The sequence below is a fragment of the Lampetra planeri genome, chromosome 33 (assembly GCF_965212315.1).
Source record: "Lampetra planeri chromosome 33, kcLamPlan1.2.h2, whole genome shotgun sequence".
In the NCBI taxonomy this organism is placed as follows: Eukaryota; Metazoa; Chordata; class Hyperoartia; order Petromyzontiformes; family Petromyzontidae; genus Lampetra; species Lampetra planeri.
Window position 1 is genome coordinate 11,723,095 of NC_136139.1, and position 17,621 is coordinate 11,740,715.

The following is a 17,621-nucleotide window of genomic DNA, read 5'->3' on the forward strand; positions in this document are numbered from 1 at the left end:
TGATGTGAGGGGCTGGAACAAGGTTTACAAATTGCAGGCAAGCACGTGAAGCGTTCGTCAGTGTCTCCCAAATGCCGCCACAGGCTTCACGGCACCAGCGAAGTCGGTGGTCTTCGATAATTTTCAGTAAGAAGTAAGATGTAATACCTTGGGTGATAACAGGGGGGGGGGGGTATTTATAATGACTCGTCGATTGAATAATTATTAGCATCAGAGCGAATTGTGCACATTTCAATCGGGGTTAACTCCGTTCCGCGTCAAATAGAATCGATCCGGACGATTCGCATCAACTCGGATCGATTCGCGCTGGATCGACTCCGCACCGTCAGTGTGAGGGAGACGCCCGCGTAGCCACCGCCGTGACGAGGAGACGCCGGTGAGGAGGTCGGTGAGGAGATTGGTGAGGAGACGGCACGACGCGTGAGGGCCAGTGCGTGATCGATAGCCCACCGGCTGGCGCGCTCCGCTCTCCGAATCCGACCGCCCGAGTTCGATTCGCAACCGACGGGCGCCCCAGAGACGATTATCAGCAGCGCTCGGCCTCTCAAGCGAGTGGGCCCGTGGTGCCGCTGAGGGAGATGAAGGCGGGTCGGGCCACCGCATCCCCCCCCTCCTCGTGTGCCGTGTCGACCTTTAAGGGGAACTTGCGCTCCAGCAGACTGCTGAGGCTGTCGGGGGGAGGGGAGGTGATGGAGATCGTTTAGTGTCCGCGATGACGGAGCCGGCTTCGCGTTCGTTGCGGCGAAGCGATTTTGGCGGGAAAAGTTGCGGGATTTGAAAAAGTTCGAGAGATTTTAGTTTTCATCCGCGATTCTAAACGTGGTGTAAACTTTCACTCAACCCCCACCTATTTATGTCCGACCCCCCCCCCGGGGTTTGCCCACGTGGACCGCGACGAAGCACGAATTGATACCGAGGGGCCAGCCGCAGCACCCTGGCACACCCGTGTGGCAGGAGCTAGTAAATATAGACAGTACGTTCACATTTACGCTGTTTAATACCACGTACATTGATTGCCTAGTGGTGACTTGAATACCTGGTAAATCTTCGAGTAAGTGACATGATGGCTGTAAAAAGGTCTGCGTGGTGACTTGAAGCAGTTTTTAAACTGGGCAGTGAGGTGGAGTGTGTTGTATCTTGGTGGGGTATGCATCATTCTTTGAATTTAAATCACGGTTGCTAAGTAAAGGCCAAAATCACCAAGGGATCAGCAACAAACAGCACTATTATATTTGTCAAAGATAAGAGTTCACACATTTGGCCTGCACTGGTGGATGATCTTAACATAATTGTTGATCCTAGTGCTGTTGTTGTGGTGGTGACCGGAGTGCTCTCAGTGTTGTGTTGGTGGTCCTCGTCCTGTTGAATGTTGCTGTTGTTTCTCGTCGTCTTGCCTGCCGAGATAGGACAATGGGGGGGGGGGGGGGGTACAACTCTACCCTAAACTCAGGGCCCCCCCAAAATGCCGTTAAAAGAAATAACATTTTGGTGAGTACTGTAAATAGTGTCAGTGTAAATAACATACCACTATCTCCTGGAAATTGTTTGCAAATGTGTCAATGCCACATGTAATATTTCGGTTTAGTGTGCCCCATGTAAAAAAGCATGTGAATCATAAATATTCCATTGGATACAATTTGGGCCTTGGCAAAGTTGTTCCCTTTTACAATGGCAAGAAGCAATGGGAAGAGATTGCAGCCCTCCGCAAACGTACCAGGCCAAGTGGCAGTGTTGGAGGTCAAAGTGTTGTCAATGTTTTGGTGAAAATGCTGCTGATCCTAATACCCTCATTGGTGTTCATTGTGGTGGTGGTGGTGGTTTTAATGCTTGTTGTTTGTCTTGGTGAAGCTGGTGCATCTGTTTGCTTTCTGAACCAGCAGCAAGGACCGGCCACTCAGCTCTTCCTTCACTATCTTGGCCTTCTCGCTGTCTCCAGCCGACTAATGACAGCACTTCTTCCCATCACAAGATTGCAGAGCCTTGAGGGCCTCCATGGAGCACGAACCCGACATAAGATGCAACATGGACGACGAGGAGACTGCCGTCATGAGGGGCATGTGGATCCCCCTCGGGTTACCATACATTGGCAAGAACGGAGCTCCTCGCCCCAGCATGTGCGAGTTAATGTTTAGAAAAATGGTCAGCCAGGGCACCCAGACAGAGTTTGCAGACGAAGCCCAGGCCAAACCAAGAACATGGGCTAATGCAGTCAGCCAGACAATGGACATTGCCTGGACTAGCCCGATTGGCCTGCCTAAAGGAACGTTACGGGAAGGCCCTTTTGACCTGGATGAAGACATTACTCGGGCTAGCCTGTGCTGCCGGGGCAGAGAAGAGATGGACACACCTCAAGGCTGCAACGTCGCCCTGAAAAAAGGCATTGCACAGGCTAGCCCCATCGGAATGGAAGGAAGCATTGCCCGGACTCATCCAGATGGCATGGATAATGAACAGGGGTACATAGAAAATGTTATCCTGGACAATCTATCTCAGGAAGAGGGGTTCGTGGCCCTCTTGAATGAGTTTGGAGGTAATGGTTAGCGATCTCATTGCATCATTATTTTTTTACATTAAAAATACGTTTCTTTATATTCCAATTGGGCAACTGAGTTGAACAAATGTACTTTTGAGACTTTCTTAGCAAGCAGTGACACCACCTTGTGTCAGAGTAACCTCAGAAGAGGATGTACAAAAATACTTCTGAAATCACTTCCACAGCCCCTTTTATCCGCTATGGTGGTACACATTTTGTATCTTCTGCAAAGTTTGTTCATCTAACAATGCGACATTTTCAGAGCTGAAATAAGCTTAACTGGGTAACATGTTTTATTTGTGCAGTCTTTGGTGAGAGGGTTGAGAATATCAAGTCATTGCAGCTATCAAGCATAATGTAAAAAATACCTCTGTTATATATAAGTGGCTGCCTGTATCACAGCGGTCGGTGCTGGTTCAAGTGCTTTGATGACATGGCATTCAGCCCTAGAGGTACTCGGCCAGCCATGGTTCATATTTTTTTTATAAATCCATTTGCAGATATCTCTGAAGGAATAGAGCTGCTTGACCAGCAGCAAAACTGCACGAGACAACGTCCCCCTGTCATGAGAGGGTCCTTGTTAGAGGCGGAGCCGGAAACAGGACTGGACAAAGAGCAGATGACACTTGCAGATGACAGCAGTCACCAGGTGCTTGCATTGATCATTCGACCCCATTTTTCACTGCCAAATATTTGTAACAGACACTGTACGTTTAGTATTTTTGTACATCAAACTGAGTGTCACACCACGGGTGTTGTCGTGAGGAGGCAGGAAACATCATCTTGAAGATGTGGAGGATTTCTTCCGCTGGTGGCACAGCGGTGTTCGTGGAGGGTATCCGAACGTACGTGGTTTTCTTTTGTATGATTTTGGTTTAGGAAACTACTGGGTCTTCCCTAAATGTGCCCAAATTTGTAAGATCTGGAAAACTCAGGGGGTTTACCCTGGTTAGCACTTGAATAGGTGATCACCAGGACTTGCTTGGTGCTTTTTGTGTGGGGCTGCGTGGTGGTCAAGTAAATGGCAGCGTTGAAAGTTAGCCCTCTTTTTCCAGGTACTCGTTTACTTCCACCTGCAAAACACTCATTAATGTAATTATCTATATATCCCAAAGCATGCTCTCCTTGAAAAAGAGTCATGAGACTCCGTGAAGCTTTTCTGCATTTTTTTTATTACATTAAGCTGTTGTCATTGGTCTCAGGGACAGCAACGTGATGTGGCACAGCAGTGGTATTGTGCAGCGCCTGTCTGCGCGCCAACTCAAGACTAAGTCTGGTGCCATCTACAGTCTCAAGGGTCCTCCAAACTTCCATAACCGGGGGTCTTCTGGTGAGTGCGTGTACATACGTGTGTTTAAATGCCTCCCTGGTTTTGCCTGTTGTTGTGGACTTTTTATCAGCGAGGAAAGCTACCATGTTATATACATGTCCTGGTATAAAGACCTTTCCTTAAAGTCTCCAGGGATTAATTGCAGCCACAACAATTTAGAATTGCAGAGCGTTTAGAGGTGACCACATCTCAAAGACAACTTGGTCCAATGAAGGAGCGGAGCTACTGTCTGCATGGACACCAGTTTGAATAATCTCTGTGGCTGATGATTCACTTTCCCACCTTTGTGGTTCTTACAGTATTTCCAAGTGCGGTTTACAGAAAGTTCGTGAATGGATTTCCAGACGACTGGGACAAGGTCCTGACTCAACACTTAGCAATTCACAAGTACGTATGGAGCAGCAAGTGTTTTTACCCAACCATGAATCAAGCTCACTGCATTGATTATAATTTTTTAACACTGTTTTATTGTAAAGATATATAGTTGACTGATTTTTTTGGCAATAGACCTTATTTAATTCAGAGAGAAAGTGCAAAGAGATTTGCCAACTTGTATTTGCAGATGACAATTTATAGGGGGTTTTCAAAGAAATTTGGAAACTTTAATAAGGTTGACAATTGAATAGTGTATATGGCCAAGATGTGGGCAACAAGCACTTCCACCATTGACAGGCCAGCCACCTGCATCATGTCATCATACATTTTCATTTGGAACTTGACAACGAGTAGTGAATCACCCTGTTTCAGAGAATGGCCTCCTAAGAACGACCTTAGAGGAAATGTCAAAAGGCCTTTTTACCCACACCTTTTCTATGCCCTGAAAAAAGTGTTCATTGCCTGTCAATCAAACTGAAATGTTTACATGCCAGAGCTCGATTTTAGCCAAATTAAGTGAAAGCCAAATCTAATGTGATGGGGTTTTTTGTGTGCAGTGATCGGTGACTTAGGCTAAGACTATAAATCGGCTACAATTGAGAATGCGGTATAATCCCAGGCGGTTCTCTGTATTCGAAACCACGACCTCAGTGGTGCCAGCTCAGGGCTCTGATCCCTGAGCCACCCGTACATTTGGAAATGCAGGGATTTTTATGACGGATTCATTTTATTTACAGAACAGAGGCGCGTGCGGCTCAGCCATCAAAAAGGGGGGAACCTCCTGCCAACGACAAGGCACAGCAGCCAAAGACCGCCTCCTTAACCAAGCGCCGGCTTCCTGCAGGTGACGTATCTCACTGCAGCTCCATTACCATCACGTAGAAACTTGGATCACAAGTGCCTGTAATTGAAAACGTTGTTCCACATGTGATTTTAGTCTGTCATGTTCAATTGCAGGTGATAAATAGTAAATAGACAAGGGTCTGTTTCCTTCTAGATTTGAAGCTTTCGTGACTGCAAGGAATCATATTCTTAGGTTTTTTCGGTAAAGTCACATAGGTAAAACATCAAAATTAATGAAAATAAAATAAAACAAAAAATCACGACGTTTCGGAGGCAACACAAGTCTCCGTCATCAGGTGGGACCGTCACAGCCGAATTAGCTGCATCAAGTGAGGCAATGATTCAAGATGTAATCCCTTATAAGCAAGTTGAAGGAGGGAGGAGAGGGGGGGGGGGAGCTCATCAAAATGTGGTAGCCAATGAATGGAACGTATCGGGAGGGAGGGGGGCGGGGCTCAAAGACAGCACGGAGTGCTAAGTACAACGCATCGGGAGGGGGAGGGGGGGGCGGGGCCAAAAAAGAAGAACGACGGCTTGGACGCGGTTGCTGCTGCACACGCCAACACAATGGACAGAGAGGGGGAGGGGAGGCCTGATACACATGATAGACAAAAGAACGAAAATGCCCATGTTTATACCAATGCTGGCTGAACAATGAAGAGAGTACTGTTAAACAACTGGGGATGTTAACACTCGGTAAAGTAAAGTAAAATAGTGCCTGTCAGATAAGATGGTCCAAAAAAGTGTAATTAAGTCTTTTTTGCGTGGTTGATAACATCTTTCCAATGATTACTAAGTTTGTACCCATCATCACGGTTGAAATTATGTCTGTGTTTGTATATTTGTATGGCTTCGTGTACAAACCTTTGATGGTAGCCGGGAGGTTTGCAGAGAACCTTGGTCTCGGAAAAGACAATTTCATGAGAGCCCACCGAGTTGTAGCAATGATCGGCAAGGGCAGAAGAATCAGTTCTGCCGTGTTTCAGATCTGACTTGTGCTCGCGGACACGATCAGAAACATGACGTTTCGTTTCTCCAATGTAGCAATCACCACAATTGCAAATCAATTTGTAGACTCCAGGATACTGTAAGTCAGGAACGACATCCTTCACAGATGGAATCAGATCACGGATTTTATGCACTGTACTGAATCGGACTTGGATCTTATGTTTGTTTAGAATTTTGGAGATCTTTTTGGTCACGCCTGCTATGTATGGTAACGTGATGGTTTTGGTCGGAGTTTCATGTGGCTGTTTCTGTGTGGTGGGAGAGACAGCTTGGCGGATAGTACGGTCAGAGTATCCATTCATCCTGAGGGCCCGATGTACATGTCTTAATTCACCGGTCAGGTGGTGTTTGTCAGAAATGCCATGGGCTCTGTGGTATAGCGTTTTGATGAGAGAATTCTTTTGAGATGGGTGGTGGTGGGAATCCGGTTTCAAGTAGGAATCTGTGTGGGTGGCTTTCCTGTAGACAGAATGTCCCAAGGATCCGTCAGGCCTCCTCTCAAACAGAATATCCAAGAATGGTAGTTTACCGTCTTTCTCCACTTCCATGGTGAATCTGATGGATGGGTGTCTAGAATTGATGTGGTCCAAGAAGTGGTTCAATGCCGGGAGGCCATGTGGCCAGATGACGAAAGTGTCATCCACATACCTCTTCCACAGGGAAGGACGCAGGGTGGATGTCTGTATGGCGTCTGATTCAAACTTTTCCATGAACATGTTGGCTATAACTGGTGACAAAGGGGAGCCCATAGGGGTACCCTCATTCTGTTTGTAGAAGGTGCCATTCCAGGTAAAATAGGTGTTGGTGAGGCAATGCCTAACCAGCGCAGGTGCATCAGAATTCAATCCATGTTGGACTAAGTCCTCAATTATTGTTAGGGTGTCCGGTACTGGGACTTTGGTAAACAAAGATACTACATCAAAGCTGACGAGGATGTCATCAGGAGATAGTACCATGTCCTTAACCATAGAGACTAATTGGGTTGAGTTGAGTACTGCCAAAGAGGTCTTGCCTGTGAAAGGGAGCAGAGTATCTGATATAAAACGGGCTAGTTTGTACGTAGGAGAGTTTATCGTCGACACAATGGGTCGTAGCGGGGTGCCTACCTTATGGATTTTGGGAAGACCATAGAGTCTGGGAGGTCTTGCCGCCGATGGTTTTAGAGAGGCACGTTTGCTTGGTTCGACTTCACTAATCGAACCAAGCAAACGTCCCTCTCTAAAACCATCGGCTGCAAGACCTCCCAGACTCTATGGTCTTCCCAAAATCCATAAGGAAGGCACCCCGCTACGACCCATTGTGTCGACGATAAACTCTCCTACGTACAAACTAGCCCGTTTTCTATCAGATACTCTGCTCCCTTTCACAGGCAAGACCTCTTCGGCAGTACTCAACTCAACCCAATTAGTCTCTATGGTTAAGGACATGGTACTATCTCCTGATGACATCCTCGTCAGCTTTGATGTAGTATCTTTGTTTACCAAAGTCCCAGTACCGGACACCCTAACAATAATTGAGGACTTAGTCCAACATGGATTGAATTCTGATGCACCTGCGCTGGTTAGGCATTGCCTCACCAACACCTATTTTACCTGGAATGGCACCTTCTACAAACAGAATGAGGGTACCCCTATGGGCTCCCCTTTGTCACCAGTTATAGCCAACATGTTCATGGAAAAGTTTGAATCAGACGCCATACAGACATCCACCCTGCGTCCTTCCCTGTGGAAGAGGTATGTGGATGACACTTTCGTCATCTGGCCACATGGCCTCCCGGCATTGAACCACTTCTTGGACCACATCAATTCTAGACACCCATCCATCAGATTCACCATGGAAGTGAAGAAAGACGGTAAACTACCATTCTTGGATATTCTGTTTTGAGAGGAGGCCTGACGGATCCTTGGGACATTCTGTCTACAGGAAAGCCACCCACACAGATTCCTACTTGAAACCGGATTCCCACCACCACCCATCTCAAAAGAATTATCTCATCAAAACGCTATACCACAGAGCCCATGGCATTTCTGACAAACACCACCTGACTGGTGAATTAAGACATGTACATCGGGCCCTCAGGATGAACGGATACTCTGACCGTACTATCCGCCAAGCTGTCTCTCCCACCACACAGAAACAGCCACATGAAACTCCGACCAAAACCATCACGTTACCATACATAGCAGGCGTGACCAAAAAGATCTCCAAAATTCTAAACAAACATAAGATCCAAGTCCGATTCAGTACAGTGCATAAAATCCGTGATCTGATTCCATCTGTGAAGGATGTCGTTCCTGACTTACAGTATCCTGGAGTCTACAAATTGAGTTGCATTTGTGGTGATTGCTACATTGGAGAAACGAAACGTCATGTTTCTGATCGTGTCCGCGAGCACAAGTCAGATCTGAAACACGGCAGAACTGATTCTTCTGCCCTTGCCGATCATTGCTACAACTCGGTGGGCTCTCATGAAATTGTCTTTTCCGAGACCAAGGTTCTCTGCAAACCTCCCGGCTACCATCAAAGGTTTGTACACGAAGCCATACAAATATACAAACACAGACATAATTTCAACCGTGATGATGGGTACAAACTTAGTAATCATTGGAAAGATGTTATCAACCACGCAAAAAAGACTTAATTACACTTTTTTGGACCATCTTATCTGACAGGCACTATTTTACTTTACTTTACCGAGTGTTAACATCCCCAGTTGTTTAACAGTACTCTCTTCATTGTTCAGCCAGCATTGGTATAAACATGGGCATTTTCGTTCTTTTGTCTATCATGTGTATCAGGCCTCCCCTCCCCCTCTCTGTCCATTGTGTTGGCGTGTGCAGCAGCAACCGCGTCCAAGCCGTCGTTCTTCTTTTTTTGGCCCCGCCCCCCCCTCCCCCTCCCGTTGCGTTGTACTTAGCACTCCGTGCTGTCTTTGAGCCCCGCCCCCCTCCCTCCCGATACGTTCCATTCATTGGCTACCACATTTTGATGAGCTCCCCCCCCCCTCTCCTCCCTCCTTCAACTTGCTTATAAGGGATTACATCTTGAATCATTGCCTCACTTGATGCAGCTAATTCGGCTGTGACGGTCCCACCTGATGACGGAGACTTGTGTTGCCTCCGAAACGTCGTGATTTTTTGTTTTATTTTATTTTCATTAATTTTGATGTTTTACCTACATGACTTTACCGAAAAAACATAAGAATATGGTCTGTTTCCTCACAAATAAAGTATTTATTTTCAGTTTTATTTATTAAAACACCAAACCAAGTTGCCTGTTCCTTCACTAAACTTAAATAAAATACACAAGGACATAATAAAAACAACAATACATGTACAAATAACAAATATAAACCATAAAATAATATTATTTACCTTTAATACTGAGGGTTCAAGGTGATAACGATGACGTTGATGAGGTAATGGGGGGTGGATACTTTGTGTGGAATTGGAGGGACCACTCAGTGTCGTGGGTATGTGAACTAGGGCTGAATGATTTATCGATTTCAAATCGAAATCGCAATTTGAAACAATGCGATTAGCAAATCGCAAAGGCTGTGATTTTTTGCGATTTGAAAATTCCTATTACTTTCTTATTGGAATTGTTTTCTTTTTTATTATTATAACTTTATTTAACTTAACAATTGTTCTATGTTTGATTGTTCTATTTCAATGTAAAATTTTAATAAATACATGTTGGAAGCAATTAATATCTTTTAAGTTCTCATCCTTGCATTAGAATATATAGAACAGTTCATATTTTGATGGTATCATGTAGTAATGCTCCATCACATGTTTATAATCTATTACACAGTGAATATTGAACTGAAAAATCGCAATTAGATATCTTCCCCAAATCGTTCAGCCCTAATGTGGATACACACCCAGGATGATTTCTTGGGAGGTGTGACAACTCCCCATGGAGTGAGGTAATTGGGGAACAGCTGGATTTAAAAATGGAATAATTAATTGAGGGAGAGCTGTCGCCTAAATAAAGGGGGCTGAGCCAGAGATCGGAAAGGCTCTTATGAGTGAGCTGGTGCATTGGGCGTGGCTGAGTAGCTCTGCTATATTTTAAGCTGTTTTAGGATAACTTTTACATTATTTTAAGTAAATAATACGTGATGGATACCGAACCTGATGTAGCCACTCCAACACACTCTTGAGCCTCACCACCTCATAACAAAAGGGGAGATGGGCTTTGCTCACCCTTTTGGTTGCACACTTATGGGTCGTGGTTAAAGGCACACTTAATGCAAATAAATGATTATTAAACGTCAAGAAAAGTGGAATGCGTAGGAATATGACAATGCCCACACACTACAACAGTCACTATGCAAGGGAAAGCATTGGTGGTGGGAAGAGATCGGTGGTGGGAGCTGGGAGATGAGATCATGCATGAAGGGAATACATATGAGTGACTTGAAATTACAAGTGCTGGTCACCGTGCTAAACCACGACTACCCAAAATTACATATAGCAGTTAGCAAATTGGTATGCCGAAGGAACACCGTGGATACATAAATACCCCTGATGCGAAAAATGCGGTTGGTGAGGGATTGCTGTGTTTAGTTAAGCAGAAAACCCTGGACCACTATTGACATTATCCTTGCAGTCACGAAAACTTCAAATCTAGAATGGACTTTTGACATCAATCTCATCATCACTGTGACTGTTAAGACATCCTACTAGAGAGTCTGATGTTATGAGTAAAAGCCCGACAAGAACACTATTGAGTGTGATCAGCTGAATTTGTATAAAGCCCCAAAGGCTGATGGACCTTAATATTATTTTAATGGATAAAACTCTTGGCAACACTTATTCTTTATAATTTAACAAAAAAATATAATCTGAGATTTACGCAGTCATATTTAAATTTTCTTCGGGTCTGACTGCGTCTTGGACTTTATCAGCAGTTGTTGCTTAAGTCACTACTACCACCCGGTCTCCATAGACCACAAAGGCAAATAATGAATTAAGAGGGGGAATGTAACAGGATGGATGGCTTTGTGTAGCAGAAGCAATTGTACTGACATCATCAGTACCAAGAGCAGCAGATTCGCCTGATATACTTCAGGCTTCACGTGGAGCTTGGTGTTAATTCTGACTTGCTGTTGTAACCTCGCTAAGCTGTTGTGTGTGCATCTAGTGTGGGGAGCGGTAGTGTCGCGGTTAGCACGCTGCACTATAAACCCGGTGACCCGTGTTTGATTCCCGCTCACGGCCAACACCAGTGGCGATTATCTTAACCGGTCCTGGGCCTGCTCTAGGTCGACTCAACCTCAAATAAGTACCTGGTGCGGTATGTAAACATCACCACTGGGGAGACGAAGGCAGTCGGGCGTGGCGCTGGCCACCCACCCCCTCGTGTGCTGTGACAGATTCGATTGGTGCTCGCTAACAGCACTTGCCCCAACGGCCGCTAAAACACTTTACTGGGGATTTTTGTCTGTGCATCTAGCACCTTGCACAAGGAGCGGGCGGCGCGTGAGGCCCCCACTGGACTACTGGAGGGGCGAGCACCTGATCACGGACCCCAAGACGGGCAAGGTGCATGTGACGGCCGGTGGGCACGACTACCTGCTGAGCCACACCATCATCACCCCGACCTGCAAATATCTGGTTAGTGTGTGCGTGTCCATGCGCCAAGTGCAGCCGTGCAAAGAGCTTAGATGTTGTGGTGTTGGTGAGCCGCGGACTGAGTTTCCAATAATTTCATTAACAAGTGGGAAACATGGATTATTCACATCAGAGTAGATTTGTGCAAGTTATTTCTCTGTAATGGACACTCAAGTCAGTGATTTCCTGCTCAAATGAATTTAGGTAGTGCTTATCTCCTATTTACAGCCATGAGTCAGTCGCGGAAAGTCCACATTCCTATGACTGGGGCAAGTCTATAGATCGGACAAATACTGTTGACTTTCCCACAACGTGGTATATATTTTATCCACCATGGAGGGATAATGGGTTGAGTTAACCCCCAACTGGAATTTGAACTCGCAGTCCTCTGATGGCAAGGCACTTGCTGTACCACTGAGCCACCTGACCAGCTCAATGGCTCATTGTGCTTTGATATATGCATTGTTTTCACAATAGCATGCTGATTATAACTGATGAGATGGAATCTGTAATTTGTGGCTTTTTTCAACTTAAAAACATATTAGCCGAACCCGAAATGTATTTACACAACAAAATATTTATGCATATTTATCATGTTCATGAGTAGGATTAGTTGTTTTGAAAGATATATATTTGTATCCATCTCAATAGAAAAGTAAATGTAAACGCACGTTAAACATGTTTGCCATTTTTTTGTGAAACAAGAGCGAGATGGCGGAACCTGCTGAAGATGTGACGGACACGTCTCTCACGAGGCCGAAACCAAGAAGCATTAAGGCCCCGGCACGCCAGGTCAGCAATCACGATGGTAGGTCCACTCAAGCCTCATCAGTCACCGCCATAATGTGAGGCTGATGCCAGGCTTTCAGTCGGTGCAGCTCTCGTTATCTCACTCCGGGTTATCGTGGCCATCTTTATGTCCAGGCACCACAAAGGGCTCCCACAAGCATCAGCCGATCGTACCAAAGCCAACAGCAAGAAGGTTGACTGAGGTCAAGTTGGCCTTGGATGCACTGCTGCAAGACCTGAGCTCGGCCAACCAGACGGAGAGCCACACGGAGCAGACGGAGAGCCACACGGAGCAGACGGAGAGCCACACGGAGCAGACGGAGAGCCACACGGAGCAGACGGAGAGGGGTTCGCTGGGCGGTGCAGGGCCCACCGGTGGCGAGGTGGCCCGGATGGACCATAACAGATTGAAACTTGTGCCATATATATCCCTCAAAAGAATCCTTCCAGACACACTGGGCGCGATACAGAATTTACCCAGTCCACCGGATGCACAGACTCTGGAGTCTCCAGAACCTCGTGAGAACCAAGTTGCTCTCCAGCACAGCTCCAGGAAGCGTACGTTGACCTTCCAGGACCCCACGGAGCTCCTAACAGAGCTCCAGGAGTGCACAGAGGCAATTGATGAAGAAGAGTCGGCGAGCGAGAGCATTGTGCGGAAGGCAAAGCGGCCCAGGAGGACGACCTCGGGCCCCACCGTGTCCACTGCCGCTACACCAACGAAGGAAGTGGGTGCCCAGAGTGAGCGGCAACGTGTGGAGTCCGAGAGGCACAGCCCGAGCAGACCAGCCTCGGAAAAACCATGCCAGAAACCTCGGAACCACGAGGCGATGGGGAATGAGAGAGACCTGGGATGGCCTCAGAGCAGCAGCTCTAGCAGCGACGAGTGCCTTTCTCGAAGCAAGCGCCTCCGCACGCGGAGCGAGAGGAAAGCACTGCATCTCAGCGGTGAGTATGGTGGCGTGCGTTCACCACACTCGATTAGCGTGTGCTGTAGCTTGCTTGCTTGAATTTGTTTATTTGATTTCCTCAGCAGCCAAAAGGAGTGCTCTGGAGGCTGTCACCAAGGCAGCCAGGTTTCAGAATCTACAGTTTTCGGAATCTACAAAGACCGTGGGTGTGAAGCCAGGCATGGTGAGCGCATATGGCACGGTAAGGGGACCCCCGACTTACGACGGCTCAACTTGCGACCCCCCCGCTTTTCCGACCTTATAGTAATTAAGACCCCGACAGTAACAACCAAAACTCGTATCTATGACCGCCTAACGACTGCTACAGACGCCGAGTCGATTGGCGACGAGTTTGCTTATGTAATGCACACACTCGTCGCCAGATGGTGTACAGTATCGCTCGACAGTCTGCAGCTGCGCCGAGAGCGAACGCAGCGTCTTTCTGAACGCTTCTTTGTAAATTTTCTTAACATTTTTTTCAAAAATCGCCTTTTGCTACATCTGAGAAGAGGAAATGTGAAGCACATGCAGAAAAGTACTTGAGGATTTACAAATGTTTGTTTTTCCTTAATAAATGTTTGTAAAGGTTATGCTAAGTTACAATAAATGTTTGTTAGGGTTATTTTAATTTATTTTCGTGGTAATTTTTGGTATTTTTATGGTAATGGGTTTCCAGGAATGCAACCCCAATGTATAACATTGCGCCGATGGGAAATAAGGGTTCGATTTACGATGACTCAACTTGCGACCGTCGTCCAGGAACAAGTTAGGTCGTAGGTGCGGGGGTCGCCTGTACTGCGGTTTTATCGCAACAAATAATATCTTATTGATGAAATCAAATCCCTGTATCTAGAAATGAGTCCATGTATGTTTTCAACAGGGCAGCATTGGGGGCAATCGTGCTGCTTGTGCGTGGCGTCCATTACAGCTGCCCCTCAACAATACAGGTACTAAATCCGAATCACTTCCTTTCCTATGCCCCTCCATCCGTAGCTACCTGCAATAATTGTATCTGTGGAAATGCTGGGAACATAGCAGATATCTGCCAATGTCGGCGTCTACATATGTATCACCCTGATAATGTTTCAGTGTGCGTTGTCATGCATCCAGTGTTTTTTGTGACTGGGTGCAGATTTACCCTTGAATACGGCCGCAGACTTCATATTTTCTGCAATCACAGAGTCGGAGTACAACCTCCACCTCCGGTATGCTGAGGGAGACCATGACCTTTCTGACTGAGCAGTGGCACCACTCTCCAAATATCATCAATGTGGCCTTATTCATTCAGCCGGTGCAACATCCTTTGGCCTGCTTTAGATCAACAGGAGCCACCAGTGTTGGGCAAAATTTTAGATCCGCGGTTCAGAGCAAGCCTCAATTTTTATTTGTACAGGAAAGTCGTGGTAATAATTTACTCCGTTGTCCTTCATTGAATATTTTAAATGTTTTTATCTAAACAAGCATCACACTACTTGAAACGGTGTCACCTACACACACGTGAGATCTGTGGCTTAAATTCTGTTGCAATGAGGCAAAAGTCCTCACCCCAGAAACAAACCTGGTCTCGTGTCAAATGCCGATAAAGGAAATAAAGCATATTTATTAAGTACATCGAGTTCAACATCACAAACGTCCTCCTCACGTTTATTTTAACATTGTGCAAAGAAAGGCACAACTACAGCAAGAAGCCCCATAACTGCTGCTTTCCACAGCACTACCAACACCCAATACAGCAACATCCATTCATCACTTGCCACCAATACATTTAAAAGTTAATTACGACCAGTAAAATATTTATATTTAATGAAGCGCTATGCTTCCCAATACGCAAGGTATTTACAATTTCCTGGGAACACGGACACTGCAGAAGTAACGAGGTGACCCCCTGTTCCATCAAGAGGCATCCAAGGTGCTCATTGAGGTCTCTACAGGAGACCAGGCCCAGCTTTCGTATGAACAGTGGAGAGGGGTTTCAACACGTAGGTTTTCGCATCCCAAGTGTCATCTTCGACGTTAGGTCGCCCGTTGAGCATAATTTTCTATCAAGCCTTCGCCATGCGATATGTATGTTGAACTTCTTTCGCACCGTACATAGCCAACAGTGCTAATCGGAGGTACTGGGAAGGACAACAAACTTAAAAACAACAAGTGGGCGGGCATCTTCATTTCAACTCCTGCAACTGCCCGCAGTAGTGCATGCAAAAGCTTGAGAGAATAAATGCTCAACATGTATCCAAACCCAGAAGACCTCGAACGGACAAGTTATTTACGGTGTGAGCACATGCCATGGAGGGCTGTGTCTGGGCCCCCTGTACGCGTGTGTGCGCACGAGGGGCCTCTATGTATGTGCTGTGATTCCGAGCCGTGTTGTAGCCAGCAGCAAGCTGACTTGGCCCTCGGAGGCCACGTCTGTAATGGATCGAGACGCCCGGCCCATGGACGTTCGTCCTTCCAGAGATTCCATCAGCTCTGCACCAGAGAGAAACAGGGCGAGGCGTTGTGATGGGGGTTGTGCATTGTGTATGTTATGAGTTCGGGTATGTGCTGAATCCACATGTGCGGTAAGCCCTCGCTTAACGTGTGGTATTCACACCACATTTTCACTATAACGCAGTTCTTGCTTTCGGAAACACTTTTCGAACAATGCAAAACGTGCCCCTTATAACGCGATTTCTGCACGGTCGATGAACTACAGTCGTGAGATGTCAAATACCTCGCCTGGTATGTAGGAGGTCATCGGTTCGATCCTGACCCTGATGTCTGTTTATTTGGAGTTTGCATATTCTCCCTGTGGTCGTGTGGATTTTGCTCCAGGTCCTCCAGTTTTTCCCTCTACATTTATAAACATGCATTGAGACTTTTGCTGCAATACATTTCCAGAGAAGCCACTTCGTTGAGCTATTATTTGTGGCCAGATTACTTCTGAAAAAGAGATATACAGCTCATCGTACCTCGCCACGCTTCATCGTTACATTATTCATGGGGAAATAGTTTTCGCTTAACGAGATTTTCGCTTAATGCGGCACTTTTCAGGAACGCATCTACTGCTTTAAACAAGGACTTACTACTACTGTATGTTGGTCTGGGTGTGTGCTGCGTGTATTTAGATAAAGGTGTGTATTTTATGTACTGTGTGTCAGTATGTGTCATCTCAGTCAAACTATGGCACCTGGGTCTGTCCCATGACCTTACAGCGAGCCTTCAACAGTTCATGTGGCCGCAAGGTCCATTTGGCCTGACACAAGCACCGTGGTGACAACACCACCACTTGGTGGCGAATGGCGGTTGTTGGGAGAGGTTGTGCATTGGTTAGCATACTGCTCTGCGAACCCGGCGACCTGTGTTTGATTGCTGCTCACTGCAAACAATGGTGACTAATATCTAAATCGGTCCTGGGTTCCCTTAGGTTGACTTAACCTGAAATGAGTACCTAGTGTGGTATGTATAGATCAGCACTGGGGAGACAAAGGTGGCCAGGCATGGTGCTGGACATCCACTGCTTTGTGCCTTACTGGCTTTCATAGGTGCTCACTAACAGCACTTGCCCCAACATCCTGTGTAGGCTAGGGATATTTGTTGGTCTGAGCATGTGCACTGCAGGTGTGACTGGTCTCTAAACATAGAGGGTGGGTATTTGCGTGTGTTCAATAAGCCACGTACCTTCCACCACCCGATGATACGTGAAGTGCAAGTACAGCAGAGACAGCATGTGCAGTGAAGCGAGTGTCCCGCACAGTACCATCCGCTGGCGATAGCCCGGAGCCCGCGATGCCAGCACCATCACCTGAAACCACCACCATAAAACCATCACGACATTATAACCCTCACCACCACAATACCATGACAGAAATATTTAACATTTCGGAATCTGCAGCCACTGAAAGTGTGGTCTCTATGGCCATACAATGCTGCTAGCACCTTCATTTCAACTTTTGAAGATGCCCGCAGTCGTGCGTAGCAAAAGCTTAAGAGAAGATATGCTCAGCATGGAGCCCAAACCAAAACACACTTGGAACGGAGAACAAAACACTCCACATTTATAAATAACACTGCCTTAAACCACAGAGGTTATGTGCAATAAGGGCCAATAACGGATGTTATTCACCGTGTGAACACTGGTGAAACCCCTGAGTTGGCATCAACTGTGGACATGTCGGTGTGTTCTCTGAATATAT

General features: G+C 46.4%; 2 protein-coding genes across 7 annotated transcripts in view; one reads left to right on the forward strand and one right to left on the reverse strand.

The window, feature by feature from the left end:
* On the forward strand, positions 1 to 15,055 carry LOC144729805 (uncharacterized). 6 transcript variants are annotated; one of them, XM_078610310.1, is made up of 13 exons: positions 1 to 126; positions 1,881 to 2,530; positions 3,034 to 3,182; positions 3,302 to 3,378; positions 3,736 to 3,863; positions 4,163 to 4,250; positions 4,976 to 5,082; positions 11,550 to 11,710; positions 12,413 to 12,515; positions 12,632 to 13,444; positions 13,530 to 13,648; positions 14,327 to 14,393; positions 14,579 to 15,055. In XM_078610310.1, exons 2-13 carry the CDS (start codon positions 1,993 to 1,995, stop codon positions 14,683 to 14,685), a joined length of 2,457 nt encoding a protein of 818 aa, XP_078466436.1. In that variant the 5' UTR covers positions 1 to 126; positions 1,881 to 1,992; the 3' UTR covers positions 14,686 to 15,055. The 6 variants fall into 6 exon arrangements, with proteins under 6 accessions (XP_078466436.1, XP_078466437.1, XP_078466434.1 ...); XM_078610311.1 differs by lacking the exon at positions 1 to 126 and adding an exon at positions 164 to 400 and having other exon boundaries at positions 1,878 to 2,530; XM_078610308.1 differs by lacking the exon at positions 1 to 126 and adding an exon at positions 164 to 400.
* Positions 15,027 to 17,621, reverse strand: part of LOC144729808 (protein YIPF3-like) — a 5,771-nt gene continuing 3,176 nt past the window's right edge. Inside the window, exons 7-8 of the mRNA XM_078610316.1 lie at positions 17,107 to 17,230; positions 15,027 to 15,915 (exon numbers count right to left, since the gene is read on the reverse strand). Coding sequence (XP_078466442.1) covers positions 15,785 to 15,915; positions 17,107 to 17,230 — 255 coding nt within the window. The 3' untranslated portion in view covers positions 15,027 to 15,784. The remainder of the gene's footprint in view (positions 15,916 to 17,106; positions 17,231 to 17,621) is intronic.